General features: G+C 28.7%; 1 protein-coding gene across 4 annotated transcripts in view; it reads left to right on the forward strand.

Moving 5' to 3' along the window:
- ema (C-type lectin domain containing ema) overlaps positions 1 to 26,788 on the forward strand; it is a 234,140-nt gene that overhangs the window by 98,262 nt on the left and 109,090 nt on the right. For all 4 annotated transcript variants that reach the window (XM_040713885.2, XM_071889271.1, XM_040713886.2 and 1 more), the window contains one exon: positions 14,368 to 14,566. In XM_040713885.2, the coding sequence (XP_040569819.1) occupies positions 14,368 to 14,566 (199 nt within the window). The remainder of the gene's footprint in view (positions 1 to 14,367; positions 14,567 to 26,788) is intronic.

A 26,788-nucleotide genomic window follows, 5' to 3' on the forward strand; every position in this document is an offset into this window, starting at 1 on the left:
ACTAACAATCAGTAAATATTAATGTTCCAACTCGTTTCGAGATCTATTTTTTTAAGTTCGATCTTATATCCAGAACATTGATCAAATATTGGTCCTAGTTTTTATTTTTTTTTTCCTCACTCTATGGACCAATTTTCTCACATTCAAGCTATACGATCTGTTCCCATATGAAACATTTTCTACTTCATGTGGAGTCATTGTACAGATGTTCACAATTTGTATAACTTCCTGACCCAACACTATTAAATAATAAATATATTGTGATAAAACATTTTGTAGGAATTCAATGAAATGAAAAGTTAAAAATGTCCAAATAAACTTAATATTTATAATATGTAATTCAACATGCATTAAAGCTTTTAAAAAAACTTGAAATACAAATATTATATGATTAAAATAGTATCACGTTTTCTTTAAATGTATTATGGGAAATCTAAGTATGTATGAACAAACACTGAGTAAATATATATGTATATTCCTGTCCCTGTTCTACTTTTTATGGCACTTTTCTAAGCAAACACTCATCGTTATAATTAAAATAAATAAATAATAGATATCATGTGAAACGTTATTCTAAGAAATCTGTCAATATATACTTTGTATAGGAAGAAAAAGCATAGAAAAAGTTGCTCATTTTGTAGGTACCGTGGTAACAAGACTTGCGAAAAAAATTGACACTAAACTGCTTACATTTATGTATATAAAGTAGCATACGAAGGGATGTAAATTCGAAGCACTTTTGCTTGGTAAAAAAAAGAAAAGAAACTGAAAAATGACATATTAACTACCCAACCAATCCCCAGTTAGACCTATTCAAAAATATACTTTTTTGAATTTTGATACGTTTTTGCATTTCTTCCTTTGCTTTAAGATGTGAGAAACTCGAAAAAAATTTTACGTTGTTATTTTTAAGTGTCTAAGAAAATATGTGAAATAATATCAAAGTTATATCATTCAGATTTTCAAATTGGTAATAGAAAAATTATTTATAAATAAGAAATTGAGGTAAGTCTAAAATCTTTCGAAAATAATAATATGTTTTCCGCACAAAATGGCAAAATATAAGAGAAATGATCATTGACTTATAGGAGTTTACAATTTTTTGTACTGCGGTCCGCACACCTAAATGATTCCCTTTACCTTCATTGTACCGGGTAATTCTGATACTTTGATAATAATATATCTAAAAAGTATTATTCCAAAATGGTTGTATTTTAGTTTGATATCTTTTTTTGGCAGTCAATGGCGTATTTTATCTATACTTTTGTCCAAAAACTACGCAAAATCATTAAAAAGGTATTTTAGAAAAACTTTAAGGCCGATTAGGCAGGATATAGGACATACTTGGCTTACTAAAAAAATGATTTTTGAGCTTCTCACATCTTAAAACATGAGGAAAAATGCAGAAACATATTATAATTCAAAAAAGTATATTTTTGAATTGTGTAATTCCCATTGTTGTTATGCGTCATTCATGAACAGATATACTATGTAGTGATTGCTAAATATTTTGATGTTTTCTCTACAATAAATAATGAATCAGGATAATAGCTGGGTAGAATAACAATACTGTTCAGATTACCAACTAAAAAGAAGGTCAGACGCGAGATATTCCTTAGAATTTACAACTCTATTGATACTATACATCCTGCAAATTATTTACTAATTACTCACATTCATCGGCAGAGTTGACAATTACCGAGAGGAGGGAGTCGAGAGCTGGCAACACAATATATAGAGTATTTTTGTGTTAGCGAGGGAACACCCTGATTGTATCCTTCAACCATTCCTCTAAAAAAAAAGGAAAAGGAATTAAGTGTCAATTAATTGGTGTATACCTAGTAGCAACCCTGGTGAGCAGCTGGGGTAATGTCACAAATCTTCGTGGATGAGTAACATGAATGCTGCATTTTTAAGGAAGTATAAATATATAACTACTTTTTTACATTTTTAAAACATATATTATTACACTTGATAAAAGCAAAAATATTAATCAATCCATAATTATTTTTTTTTGCATTTAAAAAACCCCGGTAATTTTATAAAGATCTTTGGATGGTATGTAGATATATTATTGGTGATATTATTTCCTTGGCTCCTCTCCTTCCTTGCTTATCATAGTATTACCCATTTGAATTGAATGCATACATACGTTATTTAAATATATACATTTATTTATATAAAAAGATTCAAAGAGTGTCAAAATCAGACTTTTTATATATGAATAGTTTAGGTAGGCATATTCCACATACATACACCATGTGGTTTTGTTGAGAATAGTATTTAGATACGTATGAATGTATGCCATAAGTATACCTTTGTATAAACAAAGTTTGCTGTTTAATACTTCTTTTCCCCTCTTCTGTTTTTTTTTATTCCTTTTTAATATTATTATTTTTTAAATATTTAATTTAGTTGCTTCTTCATTTAATAATGGTGTCTTTTAAAAAAAAAAAAAGACGACATTGAACGTGCAGGAAATTAGCCTTCTTTTGCATTTTTTATCACTACTAAATCAATTTGCTTATCAAGAGTGTATACCGGCTCTGCAAAAGTTTGAAGACATGCATATATTTTGAAAGCTTTCCTTATTCTATCTTAATGTCTTGTAGATGACACATCTAGTAAATAAATATGTCTTGATATTACAAATGAGAATTAAAAAAAAAATGCTTAAATTAATCATGTCCTTTAAAGTAAAACAATATCATAAAATCCACATTTTCTTGGAAATGAATGACTCAGAATTACTCTCATAATTGTTTCTTCCCAAAGTTCATATTTATAAGCATTTTAAAAATGTCCAATATATTGGACGGGTGGACCAAAGGGGTGATTGTATCTTAAATATGAGTTAAGAACTCAATTTTAACAACGAGCGTGTGGTGTTATATCTCAAGGAGGTAGCACTCTAGAGACTAAAGTACTTCTTGGCTCATAACGTCATTTTTTTTTTCTCAAGCCATGCTTTCATTCTTGAGGAGATAACATCTTAGTATTGTGTGACTCAGTGTGAGTGTGTTCATGAAAAATGGAGAGTAACTCAAATGATTTCTTGGGGTTTTACCTTTGATATTATTGAAACAGAGTTTGTCTGTAAGCAATGCATAATTACTCCGTCCAATGCCGGGTACTACTGATAGTATTTCATAAATAAGAGAATTGTAATTCAATAATCACTTCTTTGACCTCTTTTATTATTAAAAAAACAAGGTTTACAATCATTTGAACTGATAAACTGAATGCTAAAAATATTTTAAAAACGTACATTTTATTAACACAAAGTATCATATTTGGGACAATGGAACAAGATCCCTAAAATGACTAATTTTGACACATAAATACTATTTGTCCACACTTAAGTGACCTTTACTACAGCCCAAGAAGCCCTTAAACTCTTTACAATGTTAGTATTTTGATTGCCCCGAGTAGAAAAAGTCTTTATGTAGGTTAAGAAAAAATATTAAGGCGAAAATGGGTATATCATTCATGTACAAATATTTAAAATTTAGGGTATGCTTTCACGGAAATTATTTCGATTAAAGCGCTGTAAGGAAAGTTTGTATGTTATTAATATGCTCGTATATATCTTTACAAATTAATGATAAAAAAATACAGTCTTATAATAACCCTCGCTCATCGTCCAAGGAGTATTTGTACATATTTTGTCCATATTTTTTAAAATATTATGTTATTCTGATGGGGAGAGTGATAATTAATCGAATATATATCCTCAGGACTTTTTTTTTTTCATCCTCTCCCTTTCTCCCCCTGCTTTTTAACTTTAAAAAAAATATATATATACGTTTTTATTTAGTTTATGTTCAGTCAATTTAAAAATAAAAATAAATTACAATTTAAAGGGCAAAACCATAAATTGGTGTCAATACTCTAGGGGTGGTGGATGGGGTTTTATTGATAGAAAATGTACAGGGATGGAAAATACCTCTCAAGAAAAGAAGGAAGTGGGGGACAACACTTGAAAAGGGATTCTGAGTTTCTGGGGGATCTGAAGAAGAAGATAAAGGAAGATCCCACAAAATCCATGAATTGCCTCTCTAACGAGTTTACGTGGACGAGGGGACAATCAGGAGGGCTGTGAAGGAGGATTTGGAGTTGTCCTCTTACACAAGGATCCCACACTACCTGTTGACAGACACTCTGAAGGAAAAGATACTGTAGAAGTGCAAGAACTTTCGTGCTGGGATCAAGGCAAATGCATCCACAGTAAAAAAAATCTCTGACGAGAAGATTTTCATCGTGGACCAGGCTTACAACCGTTGGAACGACTGTTGGCTTGGGATATTTCCACTGGAGGTCAAGGGAGTGTTCCGTACAAAACATCTGGCCCAAACAATGGTCCTGCGGGACGTGACATCCAAAGGCAAGATGAAGCCTCCCCTCTTTTTTATGGATGGGGAGAAAATTGACTCGGAGGCCTACTACAAGATGCTGAGGTTCACCATACTGCCATGGCTCAAGGCCACCTACCCAGAGGCCAGCTAAGTGGGGACCCAAGATGGTGCACCCTCACACACGTCGGCCAAATGCCAAAAGTTCTGTGGCGACAGAAATGGTTGTTTTTTGGTCCAAGGACATATGGCCAACATCTTCGCCGGTTTTGAACCCGTTGGACTTTGCTTAGGAGAGGGAGACTAATTGGGCATCTCACCCGAACGTGGACTCCCTGAAGGCTGCCATTGTGAAGGAGTGGAACAACTTGTCCGAGAAGTTCAACATCAACTCCTGCCAGGGTTTCCGCCGCCGTGTGGAGGCTTTGATTGCTGGATGAGACGAATTTAAAATTTATAGTGCAATGAATAGAACTGTAAATAAAATACTGTTTAAAGGTGTGTTATCAATACGCTACTGCATTGCTTTTATTCGTATTCAAAAAGTTTGGCACCTACTTCAGGAAGATATATGCTTAATCTCAGATGGTTAAGAATGTTTTGTATCTAATTGGAGTCTTATTTTAACTTATTAGAGAAGGGTAAATGATCACATTCGTTGTGTTAAAACTAACTTCTTTTAATTGGTACAATTTGGTTATACAAGTTTCAACTTGTATAACTAATTGAACAAGTTATTTTACGCATAAACGGTGAATCCAGATTCTCCCACTTATTGTTATTGTTCTGCAAAGGGAGTTTCTTCGGGGCACATCTAAAATCAATATATTGTCGAAAGCTCATACTAAAATTTTCTAAAATGTTTAAAATGGCCGTACCGAGTTTTGGACAAAACTAAAGGCTGGTTAAAACATCTATCATTGATGTGCACACAATTGATTTCAAAGAACTTTGCATATTATAATCTTCAAACCTCAACAATTTTCCTTTTCGAAATATAGTGGTTATGTGATTTGAAATGAGTATTGTTTGAGGGACAGAAAATGCCATGCTTGTCACGTTTGTGCTTCTAAGGTTAAATTTATCATACTATTTTCACTCCTACAAACAAGATACATTTACGATCACAAATCTACTTTATTTTGACAGGGAGGGGTTTTAAAGTTTTAAGATGATAATATCAAAAATTTCAAATATTTAATTTTTAGAAAACAATTGATAAGGTTAAATTTCAAATACTACATTTTTGAATTCAAAACTCCATAACTATTCACAGAAAATAAAATTTAAATTTTTTTTTTCAAATCTTGGATTTTTTTTTTCATTTCTAAAATTAGCAGCTATTCAGAAAAAAAAAAAAACTTGAAAATAAATTTTGAATATTTGATGATTTTTTTTAAAAATCAAAATCCACAGCTATTTACAAAAAAATAAATTTTGGAAAAAAAGTTAAAAAATTAAATTTTAATAAAAAAATCCTTCATTTGGGGAGGGGGGCTACAACCCCCACCCTACAGACGCCCCTCAATATAAATTGTCTTTATAATGAAGTTGAGTGTACACGCAGGATAGTTGTGGTAATCCACCATTAGAGTGAAAGCAAATTTTTTTGTAATCCTTAGAAATGCTGCAATACTTTATATGGGCACCTTCAAACGATTTCATTTCCAAAATTGTTATCATTTTAAACAAAGCGTTTATACTTACTAAATTACATATAATAATGATAATATATATTTGATCAGATTGATGTACATACATGCATACATATAAGCCCCTCCATTTGAATGATGAGGAAAAGGCTATTAATATAATCACATTATTAAATATAAAAAATTGAGAATTCTAAAATGATAAAGCTCTATGAGTGATCCATTCATCATTATGTCAAATTTTCCAATTAACATTCTTTAAAGAATGTCTTTGCAATTAAGAATGTGTCCTTCAGGGACGGATACTGGTGTATTTAAAGAAATTTACGAGTATATATTTGGGCTATTCACATAAAAGCAAGATAGAGCAAGGTTGTTCTCAAAATGGACTATGGCTCACTTTTTGTATAATTGGACTAATTATCGTCCATTTCTAGCAAATTATTATATATATTTATACCATCTGGGTGCGCAGCAAATTGCACCTAAAATAAAATTGGTCGTCACCATTATAAGAATGAGAGATTGTAATTGAAAGGCCATATTGGGAGAAATATAAGTCTTTCAAATCAAATAAAGGCTCTAAATATAGCTAAAGTTATTTGGGTTTCTTAATTCATCCCACAAATGTGTGTTCAAATAGTGAAATTATTGTTTTTATGCAGTACAATTTCCAGGTCACTCAATCAAGTCTGACACATATATTTAAAAAAAACTAAGTTTGGAATTTAGAAAAGATTTGAAAAGCTTTTGCTTGTACTCTTTTTTCTTTTTGTTGTTCATTATTTAATAGGTTGTTGCGGTGTTAACTTCTCTTTCTGAACTAAGCATTGTCGCCTATCTTTGGTGAAAATTGTTTTAGACAAAATCAATTTATATGAATTTAAAAACAATGATAATATCTTCGGGTGGGGGGAGGAGTTGTTTGAAATCTTCCTTCTCGAATATGAATAAGAAAGCTAATGGCGAAGTGTTTCTGTTACTACGTATATTTTTTGACATTTCAAAAAGTAATTACCATCAAAAATTAATTACACCATTGGTACATCCAAGTAATATTATTCTATGATTAAATTGTTCTCATTACATGTAGGTAGTAAATTCATCATTTAATATGTTTCATCTCATTCTTTGCTAGTAGCGTGTATAGTCTCCGGGTTGTATAAGTTACAACTTGTAGACAACATATTTACGTATATATATAAATAAAGTAAAGTTTGTATGTCTGTCGGTCGATGCCTTATTTTGAGTGTTTGCTTTAGACTTGCATGACCACTTGATATAAGAAATAACAATGTAACAACAATGCTATATAGCGCGTCTTATTAAAAAAAGATAAGGAAAATCTATAGTATTTAAGCAAAGTTTGTGTGTCTGTTTGTCGACACCTAATAACTCCAAGTAATACCGGCTACTCTTCCTTATATATACGAGTATGCATCAAAATCAAGTGCATTTTTTAGTTTCTTTTTAGTGTTATTTGGTTGTTTTTTTAGTTGGTAAACTGAAGAGATAATTTTCTTGCAACACTGAAAACTTGTTGTGGATTTATAATTGTAAGCCCTTGTTGGACTCAGAGTAGAATTAAGGATCGACATCGAAGTAATTCTTGGATATGTGTTGGTTTATTTCTTTCTCCCCCTCCTCTCTTGTCTTGTCTGATTGAAGCTGATCTAATGATCAGTCATAACAGCTAAGCTGCTCTCCTCAAAACATGTTTCATATTGACAGGCTTACCATGTTGATTTTCGCTTTTTTTAACATACCCTAAATATAATTTTCATCAATAGCCCTGGGCGTGACAGTCTATAGCTTGAATACTAAGAAGAATCTTATCAGCGTCCTGAAGCATCAAAATAAAAAACATCTCCCTCTTCGCCACAGCTGTTTGTATCTGATATAATGTAATATTTTTCCAATTGTCAGGGGTACCACCATGTTGATTTTCAAATTCTTTTATTTCAACATGTCCTGATGAGTACAAAAACCTTTTACAACAAAATAACTTCACATGCTACCGTAGTATTTATCTTTTAAATTAACGTAAATGCGCTTTGTTTCCCCTCACACATAACTGAAACTCTGTTCTATTTAATGAACACATAAATTATTTTTATATATTAAACTCTCTTTCCCCCCTCTTTTCCTTAATATAATATTTGGCCTACAATATGTATATATTAATAAGACATTATTAATATATTTTAACATATTCCTCCTCTTAAAAGAAGGCAAAATATAATTGTGTTGTGAAGTAAAAAAAACTGACACAGCCAAAAAAAATATATATATATATATTGAGTCAAATTGGGGAATTGTCAATATAAAAATCTACTCTAAATTTGACTGAGATATGTTTTCTTATTTTTTTTAATATGGTTGACATGTCTGTCTGGAATGGTTTTGTTTTTTTGACTTAAATCCACAAGCAGTGGAATTAGAGAAATAATTATATGTGAATACTTTTCTATGTAAGAATTAAGAAGAGTACTAATTAGTTCTAATGTTCTACAAAAGGAAACACTTGCTTCGAGATTCAGTATCTGCCAATATTCTTACAAATATAAAAAGCTTTAATTATATTACAATAAAATATTAAAGCAATAAATTATTTAAGTAAAAATAAAATGTATACAAATGGAGTTTGATTCGGAGTTTGACATAATAAGGCTGTATTAAATTATAATATTCTGTCTGCTTTAATAAACAGACCCTATTACATAGCTTATGTAGGTGTAATATAGTTTCAACGTCACAATGAAATATCATTTCCCTAGTTGGGATTGACGATTACTATATCGATAAATTTTTTAATATTTTATTGGTTAATCTTTGGTCATAACTGTCCTCTTTTTTGAAATTAGAATTTTTGTCCATTTCTAAGATTTTTTTTTCTTTTAAATTAATCAAAACCGAAGATTAGCGATATTTTTTAGCTTTTGAATAGAAATTGTTATGTTTTTAAAATTCAAAGTAACATGTGCATGCTAAATTTTTTATAAAAAAAAAAGAATGATTTTCCTAATATAACAACTATAAATTAAGATTTTTGGAAACTTGCAACATCACTTTTTCGATGAGGCAATACATTAGCAAAACTAGAAGGTTATAAGTATTTTTTTTTAGACCAATCCAACGCAGTATACAATGAAAAGATATGGGAAACCCATCGCAAGCATAAAGATAAATTATATTTAATTCCCTGACGTCAAATATGGCTGAATTGGTGTAAAAAAAAGCTGACTAATATACCTTGTCTCTAAGTATCTTGGTTAGGCTCAGTGTAGAATAGAGGATCGGCCTATGAATAATTCTTATTTAGGCATTTACTAGATACAGAGTGGGGCTTGTATTTATTTACTTCATAAACAGCTATTTTTGGCTAATCTAAAATAATGTAAATACAGGTCAACTGGCATCCTTTAACACAATGATTCCCAACCTTTTCATCCATGCGGAGCCCTAGCTGTAATTTTAATAACTTGACTTTGCCCGAATATTTAGGTCTATGATAAAACAATTTATAAGATATATTGATGAATAATCATTTATTAGAAAATTCATTTCTGTGGAATTTTAAATGATGGATTTGATAATCTTGTAGAGCTTTGTTGGAGAATCTCTGCAATTCTCAAATTGTCAGGATGACCACGTCAATTTTCTTTTCTTTAAGTGTTACATATTGACAGGTCATATTTTAATCAAATCTTTTAATATTCCTGTCCTGGGGGGAAGAATGTCCATAAAAATTAAAGGATTGGTGTGTTCTTCTATCCAATTAATCAATAACAAACAATTATTATATTACATCATACGTAATTCTTTCTTTTTTAATTAATAACAAGACCCTCATCATAAGGAATATTGTAAAATATGTATAAAGAATAATTATAGTACATAAATAAAAATAAAGACTTGATGTCTTTAGTGACATTCAATAAAAATATATTCTTATATATTATAAAATGATTTATTTTGAGAGTTCTAATATATAAACGTATATTTATTTATAATGGTCTCTCTTTCTTTATATCTCTCTATATATACCCATTAGGGTAAACATCCATATCAAAAGACCAATGAGCATTACTTCCCCCTCCAATTTGTTCACTTTGTTTTGTATTAGCCTCAATGTGGACGACTTCCGGTATAATTCATAAATAAGCTATGATAACAGGAAAATATTGGACTACTTAATTAGAAAATAACAAGTCGTGAACAAAAGTTTAAAATATGAAAAATGTTATTTAATATTGGATTAATTCTAAACGTATTTGATTAAATGAAATGAATAAGGAGGAGAAAAGATCACGTGTTATACGTTATACGTGACATAGTTCTTTATTTTTCCAAAATACAATAAAAAAGGTTTTATAGACTATAAAAGTTTTAGTTTTATTCATAATGATAGTAGGCATTTAAAGCTTTGTTTTACACAGTTTTCAATCAATACATTAATCTCATCCTATGGTAAAAATATATATCCATTCACTTAAATGATAAGGAATGTGGAAAAAGTCATTATTAAGCAAAATCGTAATTTTTCTTAATTTTAAATACGTAAAAAAAAACAAAAACATTTTAAATAATTAGTACATTGATATTCACAACGAAATTAACAAAAAAAAATGTAATGTTCACGACATATAGATAGTCTGATTTTCTGACAAAGAATGTTTATCATTATGATTTTAGAAATTTCCACTACAAGTCATTTGATGAACATTTATTTACATACTATGGTGTATACTTATGTTTTCCCCCGGAGGAATATGATTTATTAATTAATATAAAGACGCCATTAACCATATTCCATATCGTATTATGTCATATGTAAGTTTCCTAAAAAAGTAATAAATAATAGTTTAAATGAATGCATTTCTATAAAATGTCTGCCTTTCCCCATTAAGATCTTCTGACCTTTCTATTCCTTTATTTGATTGATATATGATGGCATTTAGGGCTTAATATTTCTCATTTGAATAAAGTGTACTTTTATTCAACCACTTGTCTAGGGCTTTGCAAGGTTATTAAAAAAATACTTTTTCGAAAAAAAAAAAACCTTATCAAGAAGATCGAAAATAAAGTTTTTAAAAAATGTTGTTAAAAAAATTCTAGACTCAAAAATTTGAGCAAAATATATATGTTCCATCCATAAAAATAATTATGCTTAGGACTACGAAGTTAAAAATCACTGCTTTTAGGACATTCCCTCTCTGTCTTAATTTAACTCCAAGATATTTACTCTCAACAGGACAATATTCCATCCTTTTATTTCGTGCTTTTTAGTCAAATTATTATAGTTATATAAATAACACTTAAGAAAAAATACCATTTTTAGGATTAGAAAAGGAAAAACTATTAATAATATCGTTTTTTGTATTTTTGTTCATACTTCATTCTTTAATCGATTGTCATGGTGTTAACATCTCAAAAAAATAATGAAGTAATAAAAAAATAAAAAAATTATATTTAGCATATTTAAATATAGTTTTACAATATTTTCTCCGCACTAATGCTACTAAAAATGTTGGAGGTTCTCTTCTGTAAAGCAGTAATATACTTTTCCATCCAAAAGCATATAACAAGGAGTTTATGTTAAAAGGGTCTTTATTCAATAGTACTATAAGTTGCACTCTGACCTTCTCCCTGCGCTCTACGAAATAGCAACGCCCTATTGGAGATTTTAGATATATAGATATAAATTAGTTCAATGAATAGCTATTATTGATTATATAATATAATATATGTTTACCATAGAAAATTTAATAATGGTTTTATTTTTGCTTCCGATTTGAATAGAATTTGATATGTTATATAATCTATTATTTGAAAAATAAAAAATGAAATTACAGATAAACAACTGAATCTAGCTATAAGATCTGATTTCCTTTTTATAAGGAATTTGATTATAAATCGTCTTGAAGACCTTTCGTTTTTTAGACTGTGTTTAGAACAAGATCTAATCAATATCTCACTTTTACAAAAAAAGATTAGAGTAAGATTATATTAAATTATATAGTAAAATTTCACATTTAATGGTTATTAAAGTTGTAATATGCATTAATTTAAGATTTTTATTTTTTTTAAACCAATTTATGGGTGATATTCATGCTCATAAATGGTTAGCCTAAGAACTTTTTTCATATGCAAAACCAATAGTTTAACTATACCATTGGTTGTATTAATAACAGGAAAAAAAATGAACAATGAAACATTTTAATAACTAATCAACTTATACAGCGTCGTAACGAGATTGAATGTGTTTTATTAGCAATATGAGAGATTAAATTTGTGCCTGATAAAAAAATAAAAATATGGAGTTATAACTGATGAGCCAGGAAGTACTTTCGTCTTTACAGCGCTACCTAGCTGAGCCTTAGCTACTCATGCTCGGCATTACATGCTTAACGCCTCCAAAATTGGATTAATATGACGACATTGTTATTTCTTGGATCATAAGTATGTATAGAATATACATCTGGGGGTCCATTATATACAGTGGACCCTGTGGACATTTTTATTTCTTAAGTCAAATACTGTTTTTCGCTCTAACATTCATTCATACATACAGAATAAAAATGTTTTATTAATTATAAATATATGAACAAATTAATCATCTAACATCTCCAGGCCATAGACCTCCATCCACTCTAAACTTAATATATTAATGTTATCTATGTACATCAAAACTAGTGTTATTGTCTATGCCTTTTTTCATTCTTTGTTTGAAATTAATATGATCTAATTAGTACTCAAATATTCTCTTTTTCACATTTGAATGGCATTCATTTTGTGATTAAATAGATTCATAGATAAACAAATATATCAAAATAAATTAAAAATGATCATATCTTATTATTCCAGAAATGTATATATATTATATAAATAATTATTATAGTTTTTTAGGTGCTATATATGGAAAGATATATATATTGATGTTCTTGGAAACAACAGCTTATTACATCAAAGTACGTTGATATGGATGTTTTATATCCATACATACTTTTTATTTCCATTCATCGAAATGGCCTTTCTTTTGGGAGTATGCAAAGTATATACTGTGTTTCTTATCTCAAGTGTTGAAAAACTATGCAAATATGTAGTCGGAGGTGATTTTTTTTTCTAAAGACATTTTTTCATTAGACGGATTCATATATTTATCAACATATATTATGTGCTTTCTAATTCCTTTAAGTAATAATGGAATTTTATTTACCTAAGTAAAGGTAAATTTAAATTACGACGTAAGAAAAGGTGTCACGTCGCGAAGCTTCATCAGACTCATTTGCATGTGTAAAAACTATGGCCACGTCTACTTGTATATCTCATAAATACATAAAAATTATATAATTCTAACAGATGAAAATGAAATAATAATATAAATTAATCATTCGTAATTAGAATGACCAATGTTGTGATTAAATGATGCATTTTAAAACAACAAAAATTGCAACTTGTACAATTGTGTTATACAAGTTACAACTCTTATATAATATTTATAAATATATCAAGGGCACAATTCTAATTCTTAAACTGGTGCAGGAGGGGGTAATTCAATGTTGTACCTCTTGGACGAGGGATTTTGGGGTTACAACATAACTAGAGAGGGACAAGTTCCGTCCCTCCAAATTACGCCCTAGTATTTATATATATATTTACAGTTTTTGAAACTTGGTTTCAAGTGCTCACCCTTCTTGGACCATTTATTTATAAAAAAATGTAGGATAATTTTCCACAAAAGTACATGCTTACTCTCTAATTTGTTATGGATAGCCACAACTGCTTGAACAATTTTCAATTTAATTTAAAAAAAAATGGAAAGTGGAGGCTGAAAAAATTGTAAGAAGATTTGTCAATTCACAGCATTTCTTTTGGAAAAGTTAATGATCGATTTCAACAATTAGTAGATACACTATTAAATAATGAGGACAATAAACAAATAATAAAAAGTTTCAATACAACTGCTTCATTCCAAGATTTGATGATTTGACAACTTAATATAAAATATCAAAGTTAAATTAGTTGATTTAAAAAAAAAAAAATATTAAACGGAATACAGACTTTGCTGAAGAGAAAAATACAACCTTTGTTTATGAAATGACCTCTATAGGAAGTTAAATATTATAAAGTTTGACTTAATTTAACCGATATAGTTTTGAGGACACATTAGAACTTTATTTATATATATTGTCTTGTTTTTTTTAAAACATCTTTTATTTGACAGATTAATATATAAATTATGGAGTCTTTTATTCCTTTAAATATTGAATAAGTTAGTTATTTTTTCCATAGCTATTTAGCTAATTTAACCGATAATCCATCTATGTAATTAAATTTATATATGTATTTTTCTTTTTCAGTCATCAGAGCTTGAATCGCCTTCGGGACCTCGTAGCAGAACACTTGGACCATCTACATTATATTAATGACATTTTTTGTCTGCAAATAGATGAATTGAATGAAGTTCTCTCGGATCATTTGCTTAATCGTCTTCTGGTTCCTTTGTATTTGTATTCGCTTGTCCGAAATACTGACGGAATCGGAACAGGTTCTGTAGAGGTAAATGCTTAATGTTTTAATTACAGAGGGGAAATTTTGTACAAATGAATTGAAGACAATAATCGAATTATTGATGAACGCAGAATCAAAAACGAATCTCAGTCATTTGAGTTCTAAAGTATCTAGGATTATCGTCATTCGAGATTATTATCGTTCACAGTCCTTTTTTACCTCTATACAATCCCCAAATTAAAAGTAGGATTAAATAAACTTATGTAAATGCGTTTTTTTATGATTAGAAAGGGTTTTTATTGACTCTGTATATTGTTCCAAACTCAATATATTTCTATCCAAATGGAATATGAGATACTGGGATCGAAACAATAAATCAGTTCATTCACGATGAGTAGAGATTTTAATATTTCAAGATGGGATCATTTAAAAAATACAATATGGAACCAAAATCCTCGGAGAAACATATTTTTAAATAGATCCTATTTTTAAAATTATACATTATATTTTTTCTATATATAAGCTATGAAATTCATCTTGACTATGTATTATGAGTAAGTTAATAGGGTCTAAAGATGAACTTTGTTTTTCTTCAATTTATTAAACTTTTCTAAGATGTTGAATTATTAATTTGTCCATGTTTACAAACATAATTTATTCCGGAATGGTTAATAACTTGATGATCATAGTATTTATGTGTGTTTTATGGAAGAAAATTAGGTGACAGATTGTTATTTAAATCGTCTGTATTTTTTAGCTGGTCCGCATTTTTGTAATTGGTAATCTGAAGAATGAATTTTCTTTTCTTCAGCTGCTGTCATCATTTTTTAACTCCTGAGACGTGAACTTATTTGCATACAACATTCAATTATATTCAAAACCTGATTTAGTGTTTGTGTGGGCTCATAAAACATGGAGAGTAGCCTTGAAGTATAATTGTAAGTCATTGTTGGACTACGACTAGAATTGAGGATCACCATCAGAGTAGTTCTTGCCAATATCCTCGTTTATTTCTTTGTCTCCATTCTCTCTATGTCACAGCTAATTGTAGCTAATCTAATTCAATACACTCGATGGTTTTCATCACTAATGACAGATGTGAGTGCTCCCCTTTGTGGCAGACCTTGACTTGTCGTCTATTAAATAATAATGAAAAAAAAGTTTTAAACATTTCATATATATAATAATGCACTTTTCTCAAAACAAAATTAGTTTTAACATGTTATCTTAAGCTGTTACTGATAATGTGTAGTTTATTGGTCAATTAATAATTATCATTCATAATAAAACTAAAAAACTTTGAATGTGTTTTAGCAGATTAAGATATAATAAGATTGGTATAATACATATTATGTAGATCAGTGTTATAAAATTCACTCTCACATACCTCTTTGCCTAACAAAGATGCTTATAAGCAATACTGGAAAATTGAAATTCCTTAGTACTATGTACGCATTACAATATCTCAAATGTCTTCCCAATGATTGATTTTTGAATTTTGATAAAATTATACCAATTGATAGCACAAGAGTAAATAATTCAAATCATGGGTCTATGAAATACCGAAATGCAGTGGAGGTCCTTACACTATTCCTGGCTTAGACCTGCTTATAATTAATTATCTATGAGAACTGGGTGGATATCCTCTCTTCTCTTCAGTGTTGCCAGGTAGCTTGCTTATCAAATTTACCGGTTTTTATTTCCCTCCTCGTTATCAAGGTTAATAGAAATACAAGGTTACGCCCTAACGCGTCTACGACTGATGTTTAACTAACACCACGCTTTTTAATATTGACGTCATAGACTATGAGTGGTTGCGTGTTGCCCAGCAATCAATACGACACATCAAATTGAAAATTATAACAAGTCCGATTACTTGATGGTCTAATCTTGTAATTCTATTAACCTTGATATGTATATTCAAAGAGGGGAAGGGAGGGATATTATTTATAGAAGAAAACATATATAAATTAAAAACAATTATTAACATTCAATATATGCTACAGATTGAAGGTTAATGATTGTTTTTATTTATGTTATGTTTTCTTCTTAAGTGTTTTTTAACCGTATTACAAAAAATTTATCAACTCTTATGCTTTCAATATTATGTTTAAGAGAATAAATGGATAGATAATTAAAAAAAAAAAAAAAATCATGTACATTACTAAAAATAAACAAAAACTGACTGTATAAATACAAAAATATTGTTCATCCAAAAAATTACATGTAAGTTATAACGAGTTTTTATCCAATATATATTTTTAAGATAAATTAATCAAAAATTATTGATTTCTTTTCAAAATAACTTGCATTAAACTAAACAATTGTAATGTAAATTTTGGGTTTGTAGCTTTTTGATGTTGTTGTTTTGATTTACGGCGTTGACATAGGATGTTTTCAATTAATTATGATAAAGATATACAATATGAATATTATATTCTATCTTGGTTGCACGTGGGATTTGTTTTGAAGGTTGTATTATTTTTATACAAACGAGGACAGATCAAAAAGAAAAATCAATTGATGGGAAAATTCTTTATAAACTTTTGAAAGATTGTTTAGTATTCAAAGTTTAGGATTTTGTAAAAAAAAAAATAACTACAAAACAATCTTGCAAACGGTTTTAAGGAATGTTCCCATAAATTGATTTTTTCTTTCCTTTATTTTCAATATTAGAAAGTTGTAGAGCATTCTAAAAGACGTCTAATATTTTTATCTGTTCAAGACAAACTATGTAATTGTATAAAATCGGTTATATTGTCAATATACACTCTGGACATGTGAACCAACACAATAAATAAATCTTATTTTAGAATCAAATAAGACTTGAATTGGAAATTAGAAAAAAAACAGGTTTTTTTTATCGGAGTAGTATATACTTAAAAAGTTATATGGATTACATCAACAAATCCAAGTGTGATTTACTCAATTATTACGAACTGTCTAAAGATTTTGAATGAGTTATTAAATAAATATGTTTGAGTAAATTGTATTAAAAACTGCTTAGAGGTTAACAAAGTAAAAAATCGTACTCACGACTAAACCAAGACACTAACCAAGGTGAGAACCTTTATTCCAGACCAAATTAAAGAGGTTGAATACATTCTTAGTAATTTTTTCACAAACAACAATGAAACAAATCATAAGAGATTCGATTTGCCAATTAACTGTAGTAGCTATTTCTAAGGATCTATGCTAAAAAAAAGTGTACCGCTTGCGACTTTTTAAACTGCTGAAAGTCATCAAAATGTTCCAAGAGGGAACATTTATATATATATATATATAATAGAACTCCTTAGTTCATTAGTGTGAAGTTCATTAATTTAAGAAGTGATTTCTGCTTCTCTTCTGAGTAAGGACTGATTCGTCTGGAGCGTCCACAGGGGGTGGCTAGATAGGCGTATCCCTGTAGAATGTATTAAATGAAGTAACGCTTCTTACTAGTTTCACTACTAATCATAGTGTATCTCTTTATTAATATCATAGTACATGAATATAAAGACTAGTTAATGTCTTTTTTCCTTTCGAATATAATAATATTAACATGTGTTTTTCCAAAAAAATTAATATTTGAAATTTTTTTCCTAGTTTTTCTTTTTGAACAGATGTGGATTTTTGAGTTTTTTTCCCAAGTTTTTCTTTTTGAACAGATGTGGATTTTTGAGTTTTTTTCCCAAAAAATTTCATTTTTAAAAACAATTGGATTTTTCAAATTTTGGAAAATTATTGAGTTTGTAAATTTTTTTTTGAAAATAACTAGGTTTTTTAATTTTTTTCGTAGAAATATGAAATTTTTCTCCAAAAAATTGAATGGTTGAAATTTTTGTCCAAAAAATTTAATCGTTGAAATTTCTTTCCAAAAAAAGAAATAACTTTTGTAAACAGCTATGGATTTTGAATATTTTTTCCAAAAATTTAATATTAGACATTAAATTTGCAGTTTTTTTTAAAAAATATTGTGTGAATAGCTTTGAATGAAAAAAATAATTTAAAGAAGTTTAAATTTCAAATGTTTTTTTCAAAAAAAAAATCGAAAAACCATGCCCCCAAAAAAAAAAAAAAAAAATAGCTATATATGTAATCCTGCAAACAGGATACATATATAAAAACAAGGGGATGAAGTGTAGAGCTCCAGTGCATATAAATCGATTGTTATATCAATTTTATGAAGTTTTTTCTTATTTATGTACAAAAATGGTGTCTTTTGCAACTGTCTGGAAAACTTCACTGTAATTAAATTGAAAACGCTTATATGGAGAAAATCATTGATATTTTTTTTTTTTTATATCTATAATAGATAGAATATACATTTGAAAAATCAAGGAATTTGTGTTATTAAAAACTAAAAATAGATATTTAACCTGTAAATTAATTTCCTTGTCTGAGACCTCAAATATATGATATGCACTAATCACTAACAATATGTTAAGATTCTTTTGTAAATATCATCAAGAACAGTAAGGAGGTTACTTTCAAGGTAAACAAACCTTTTATTTTCAAACCAATATCTCAAAAATATCAATTAAAAGATAATCCAAAATCTTCAACTTTTACCAATGTAAAGAAACAAAAGAAATATTTTAGAAATAAAGAAAATTCTAATTGTTAAAAAATCAAAAAATTATAACCATGCATTAATCTAGTGAGTGTTTAAAAAATAACTATAAGCGTTTTTTTTGTGGTGACCGGAAGATTCGCCCTGAAAAGTTATATATATATTAATACATAAATATATCATTGTTTTTATTTTTCCGGGCTTAAAATGGATATTTCTTCAATAGAAGTCCTTTGTTATTCATTTTTTAACTCCCATTATAGATAAGAGTCCTGCTGAACACAATCACTCATCAAAACCTTAATGTTTTTGAGTCCAAATCAAAATTTAAAACTTCACGCTTCAGACTCAGGGATTTATTCCAGAATAATTATCTCTGAAGTGACTGCGAATTTGGATGAAACCACATAAGCTTTACTCCTGAGCATATTCGATGATATAATATATTGGCGATAAAATAATGCTCAAGTACTTCCCATTCCTATTGGAAAGAGTTTATATATATATTCCTTTCAAATACACCTTGATAGCTAATGGAAAGAAATTCTTGCTATTTCACATTGAAAAATTCGATGAGCGTACCTTAATTTGTTGAGCAGAAAGTGGGATTATCGACCTTGTTTTTTAAAAGTATTGAGCTTACAACGGAACTTTCAAATGCTGACCAAGATTTTTTTTTATCAGCTGTTTACATAAGTGCCGTTATAGGACCAACATGTTTATCTTATCTTTTTGCCATTTAAGTCTCACAAGAGATTTCATGGTGAGAACCCCCCTCCCCCCATATATATACGAGGGTGAAATATTCTTGAACCTTTTTTTTTGTTTATTATAATTGACTTTCTATTGAAACTTGAAATTCAAACCGTAATACTAAAAAAGGCAATTATAGTTTATGTAATATGCAGGATTGTAGCAGTCAAATATATGTATGTGTATATCGTGAATGATTACCTTCTACATACAGGGCTACGCTTTGAAATTTTCTCCTTTGATTTTTTAATATTTTGACGCCATATATCAAGCATAATTTAAAATGATATAATTTGATACATAAAGCTTTAGGCTTTTGATATAGGTATAGTTTGCTTTATTTTATATCAAGATGAATCAACAAGCACACCATTGCCGGCGTTTTATCTTTACTCTAGACCAGAGAAATGCTTATACGTCAGAGACTTTAACTTTGAAGGATTACTCATAATTAATATATGTTTAGACCGTATTTATAAAAAATTCTGATATTTTACAAAAAAAGATCAGAATTGTATTCACTTAAAAAATAAAAGAAAAGTGAAAATTTCAATGCGTTACCCTGTACTTATGAGTTCTTAAGAATGAAAAGTATAATCGTTGTTTCTTGCATTTGATGATGTTTGAGGTATGGTTAAAATTACTTCAATTAATGGGAATTAATCAATTCGAACAGGATTTGTTGTTTTGGAAAAAAAAACATTTAATTGAAAAAGTAATAATAATAAATTATATTAGAGTGAACTAATTTTTTTTTCTTTTTCTGTAGCAGAGAGGAAAAAAGAATTATGAAATTCTTTTTTCCTCCGTCAGAGTACAGTGGAATAGTTAATATTATTATATTCGAAAAGAAAGAATACATTAAGTAGGTTTATATTAGAGTGGTCCTTAGAATATGTTTTTCGAAATGTTGGGGAAAACAGTTTCAAAATATAATTTTTGAACATAAAAAATAGAGATCAATAAATTGTTCATCTCTCTCAAAGTTTCTAAACTTCATAATTGTTAGAAAAAATTGCAAACTTACAATACAAATAGTAAAGATGAACATTTTGTAATAAATAACTATTTCAGATTAGTGAACAGTCTTCAAAAAGCTTTAAAAAATTTATTCCCTAATAGGATTATCTTTCCTGAAAAATATTTAAACTTATTTTCAGATAAAAGCGTTTTGAAAGGACTAAGTGCAAATTTTTATTAAATTATACATTTCCAATAAATATTTTTTTTGGATTTGAGGTTGCTATTTCATTGATTTTGTTATTAATGAGACATTATTGTTAAATATTACGTGAAATGTTTACACTCTTATACTCTCAAAAACATAAAAAGAGGAAGAAGTGGCTATACGCGGTGCAAAGATCTTTTTTCATCTCTCGTTAGTTTATGAAATTTTTTATTTGAGGAGGAATATATATTAAAGCTCTTTAAGAAAATCCCTTCTATTTAATATTGTTATAAAATAGTTCTATTTTTCAAAAAAAAAAAAAAATGAGATGCACAACCTCTAAATATCAGCCAATACGTCTCAAACTTGAAAGAAAATTTTGGTGAGGGTTAGCAGGTTTCGCAATAAGAGTTTTTATCTGACTTGAAAGATCTCAGCCTGGAATATAGTCAGGAGATTCTCAGGTCTATAATGTTATTGTTAATTGCACACTTTCTTTATAATTTTTTTAATGGTGATATTTGTATTAATTGGAGGGTTTAGAAATGGATTAGTTCTTTTAATATAATGTGCTCCTTATATAGCTTTCCTTACTTTAAATAATAAATAATTTTGATTTCTTATCTCCTAATTTAGATTACAATTAATAAGAGCTTTAGTAGAATGGCGTACAAGAACTTGGCGTACTGTTTATCTCCCTCAAACTGTATTAACCTTCTTTTTTTTTTATGAAAAGTAATATTATGGACTACGTTTCTCAAACATTTTGAGATATAATTAATTTAAAGACCATACGTATGTAAAAAATGTGTTTTTATTAATACAAAGTTAAAATTTAGGGTTCTAATTTCTCGAGAAATTGCATTTCTTTTTATATTTTAAAAAGAAATAAAAAAATTTTAAACTGGGTCAACCGATATATTATAAATTTCATTTACTTTAAAAGAGTGCGAGTTTTTTTTTTTTTTTTTTAGAGAGAGTGGGTCTTGCTTTATTGAGCAGTTTAACCCAATCCGGCCTGCAACAAAAAAACCTTTAAAAGTTAAGTGATGAATGGACTAATTTGGAGGGGAGTTTGTTTTGTTGTAAAAGAACACAGCCCAAACTCCCGAGCTAAAAGTTACAATGGTTGTTGTAGTAAAGTTGCATACATCATTTGAAAGATTTTGGTGCTTTGTTTGCCATCATTGATTAATTATCGATGCATCGACTGCATCATTAGCAAATAATCAATCTTAAAAACTTTTAACAGAGTAATACTTCAATATGTAGGATTTACCGTTTAATTTAAGTGATTATGTATAATTAAATGTGATTCTCATATCATAAGTCAAAAGGATCAGTTGATATATGTATGTTAATATTTCGTAAAGTATGTAAGACATTATTGACTTTTACTTAATATTGAGGATCTCTTGACAGTAGTTTCATATATTACATAAATCTTTATATAAAGACAAATATCTTTTCGCATATTTATATATTTATTTATATTATTCCTCTTTTCCTAGATTTTGTGCTTCATTTTCCTCAATATTTTTTTATTATTCTATTTCCTCGTGTCATTGATATATATGTAATGAATTAAGGACATACAAATTTTGGTTCTCGTTTACGAAATCTGAGACGAAGACTAATTTGTAACTTAAAATACATTTAGTAACATAGACAAATTCAATATATTAGGGTCTTAATGAAAAATTGTCTTATTTTTATAAGCGCAGGTTATTTTTTAGAGGCCAGGGACCCACTTTATTAAAATTCTGTAACCCTAAGGTATATATAAAATAATAATTGATTAAAACCTAATTTTTGATTAATTATATGGTATATATGTAATTAATTGAAACTTATTCTAAGAAATAATTAAATGCAAGATTTCTAGGGGATTTTACACTCATGGAAAAAAACCCTAGAAATTCCGGGACAACGAGATCCCAGGAAAGAAACCTTAATATTAACTAAATGCAAACATAAGTTGGGCTAAAAATACAAAAACTTGTCTTTACACCTTGTACGTGATCTGTATTGATAGCTACTTTGGAAAAATAAATAAAAAATGTCATTTCAAAGTTTAACTATCGTTTTAAGTCTATATTCTATAGTGAAGAGTTTTTGAATGTTTTTTTAGCTCTGCCGTTTTTTTTTTAATGAAGAAGGAATTTTCTTTTCCTTAGCTGTTGTCATTATTGTTTACTCCAAGAGTAGTGAACTTCCTTTCCTACTTTTAATCCTTTTTTATAAAAAATTTTTTAAGAAAAAGGGGAACTTATTTAAATTGAATATAATTAATAGTTGTTGTAAATCTTTTAAAGAATAGGATAATTTATCATTTATAAATATGTATATAATGTAAATATTATAAATGTACATACCATTAAAATTTTAAGTTTCCTTTACATCTCATTCCTCTATTTTTTATTTAAGTTGATAAATGGTATTTTTATTTGAGGAGGGGGGAAGGGGCAGAGTCCAAGGGGAAAAATGCTAAGAAAGACCTTGAAAAATTGAGTGAATTACATATATGAACATTAGACTGTCCTGTTTCGTGTTCATATATATTTTTTTCTCTACACAAAAGACTTTTCTGTTGGAAACTTGATTGAAAACTTACTTTTTAAAAGAATCAACAAGCCTCTCACGCCTGCTACATGCAAATTTTTTATATAATGACTCTGTTGGTCAAAACTCCCCAAATATAACGATATGAGCAATACATTGTAGTTTTTTTATATTTTTAAGTATTCAATTTATGAGGTAAAACAGTATACATCTTGTTTTTAATCATATAAGAGGCCTAAGATGTGCTCAATGATTTGCAGTGTACCTCTTTTATCAAGCATAGCTAAATGTAGCCCTAGTTGAAGTTGTAGTTGTTGAACAACAAATTGGAGGAATGTTATCGTGATCTTTTGAGGCTAGACGGATAATTGAACTTCTTATTGAGTAGAACTGGGTATTTTCCAGAGTATTTTAACACCTGCTAGGAATTTTCGGTTAGAAGACTATTTGGCAAAGGACAATTTGGGACATATGGCCGAAAAATGATATTCAATATTTTGTTATATGCGTTGGCATATTTTGATTCAATTTAATATGATTATTGGAATAACAGTTATTGTTCATATGCTATATATGTCATATAAATAAATTAATGAGTGCTCTTTTGTAGAATAATATTAAATATATAAACTATATTAATTAATTAATATATAATATTCTTTCATTTCTTTTTTACTAAAAGATCTTTAAGGTTAAATGGGTGGAGCAATTACAGGGCCTGTTACTTGGATTTTTCTTATGGTGAGAGCTTTTTAACTAATCTTTGACGATATAGAAGGCATATTGTTTTTGTTTTTAGAATAGGCAAATTGACCATAAATGAAACATTGGAAACTGACAAATAACCTTTTTATTTTTATTTATTTATTTAATACAGAGAATTTTTTCTCCAAAATTTGACTAATTAATTGTGTAGAAGTGACAACAATTTGACAACAAGATTTTCGGAAAAAGGGGGCGGGGTTATATCATCCCTTCAATTCCGTAGTTCTATCCTGTTTTTACAATGATGTTCCAGCTACGAGTATTGACCAGACCCATCCCTAAGTAATATGTTAATATATCAATTTGATTTGAAATTGATATATATATATGTATATATATATAAACGAGTATTTATAAATTACAAATCCTTTATCTAACTAAAGTCTTTACAGGATAATATATACAGATGTAAATCTAGACACATTCATACAAGTCTTTTACAATTATTTTAAATCTTTATGTGTGTGTAAATACTTGAAATTAAAGGAAAGGATTTGTATGTCTCCATTCACACATACACATATCGTCGTCTTGCAATTGAGTTATAGGATAATAGAAAACCTTTTTTCTTCATCTATTATAAGTACTTGATTATATCCCTTACAGAATAAACATATTTCTGCAAAATCTATTATTATCAACTTCATTAAAGGAATGTATTTTTTAGCCATATAGAGCTCCAACTTTTAGTAGCTTTTCTTAAAAATATATATATTTATTAGTGTTGCAACTCGGTCCAAAACAGATTTTTTCGATTCGTTTTTAAGTGATTTTTTTCTATATTGGTCGTCTTTATCTCACTAGCACAAAAATTTATTCGTTATTTGTTGTCAGTTGGTGATGGGTCTCCTTATTTTCACCTTAATTTGGACTTTGATTGGTTGAGTTAGAATCAGCTTTTGTTAAAATTGGAATAATTCTCAACACTTTTTGAATAATAAATACACAGTTAGGAGAATTGGTAAACTGATTTTCATCACTATTCAAAAATAAATCGCATACACAGATATTTAAATATATTCCTATAAATAAACATAACACATAAATATAAGTATTGTTAAACAGAGCATTAAGTTAAAACTTTTTCTTTTCATCACTTAAAACGATTTTTATACAGAAGATCCATCAAACAGATATATGTTTTCCAACTTTTTCCCATTATTTTTTTTTTTTTGTCTTTGAGACCGGAAGGAAGCATCTATGGTTGTCTTCACTTTCAGAAGCTAAAAAAAGTTCTGCAGTAAGAATGAAAAGTACAAAAACACACACAATATGTATGCACCGGGTGAAAACGAAAAAATTGAACATAGTTTGTACATTATTGTTGAATGATTTATATATTTATTAAAATATATGTTACAAATATATTATTTTTTTCCATCTCCATTACTGATAGCTATATCTCTATTCAACTACGTTACCATCGGTTGTTACGATGGAAGTAATGCCCTTGCAAAAGAAACGTAGAACCTACATTTATAGTTGGGATGTCTTATCTCACTAATTGATATTATAGCTAAACGTCGATAGCCTTTTTAAAAAAGTTCATACAGCTCCCCCCGCCTCAAAAACAAAAGATAATATTAACTTTAGTCATGTGTATCTAGCTTTGTATAAGTGCACTCGATTCACGGGTCGTAGAGTTATAATGATAAGATTTTGTACTAATAAAAACTGATTCTTTGACTCAGTATTGGACAACAACAAAAAAGAAAAGAAAAACGCCATATTTCCGGGTTTTCGTTGATAAATGCGAAAACCCAAGCCAGACGGCCGAAAATGTTAATAATCTTTATGATCCTGACACTATAACAGCTGATTCCGCGTAATTTTGGTTTTGTCAACCACGTTTCTGGTGATTTTGATATCAAAGATGCACCACGCTCTGGAAGACCAATTGTTAACTGTATTGATTGCTAAGGAAAGAAATATTTGGTTAAATGTAATGTTAATGTATTTTTTAAATCCATTAATTTTACTACAAGAATGTAGCAAATAATGATAGAGTTTGGCTGTGAGTGCAGGAGCTCCATTCTGTTGGAAGATTATATTACATCAGAGAAGTTGTTGGTATATTATTACCGATCTCCTTGGCCACTACTCCAATTAGTATAAATTCTCAGTTAGATATTAACCCTGTCGAGTCGTCCAGTCTTGTGTCCCACCATGATGCCACTCTGAGGTCATAAAATTAAAATGATGAATGTTTGTTGACAGTTGATAGATTCCATACAACACCGAAATTGTTGAAGTCAGTCACTCACATCTTCAAAGTCTTGCATTGCTAAAATGGGATTTTTTTATAAATTTACACCCAGTATAATGAGAACTCAATTTCTACTCTCTAAATACGGATAAACTTTTCTTAACCTTAGAAATGGATTCCAATATCAAATACAAATTATTATTGGAATTAGAGATAACTTAAGTTTGTAGGTCTTAACACACTCTTAAACACAATATGATG

Source organism: Lepeophtheirus salmonis, chromosome 6 (genome assembly GCF_016086655.4).
Source record: "Lepeophtheirus salmonis chromosome 6, UVic_Lsal_1.4, whole genome shotgun sequence".
NCBI lineage: Eukaryota > Metazoa > Arthropoda > Copepoda > Siphonostomatoida > Caligidae > Lepeophtheirus > Lepeophtheirus salmonis.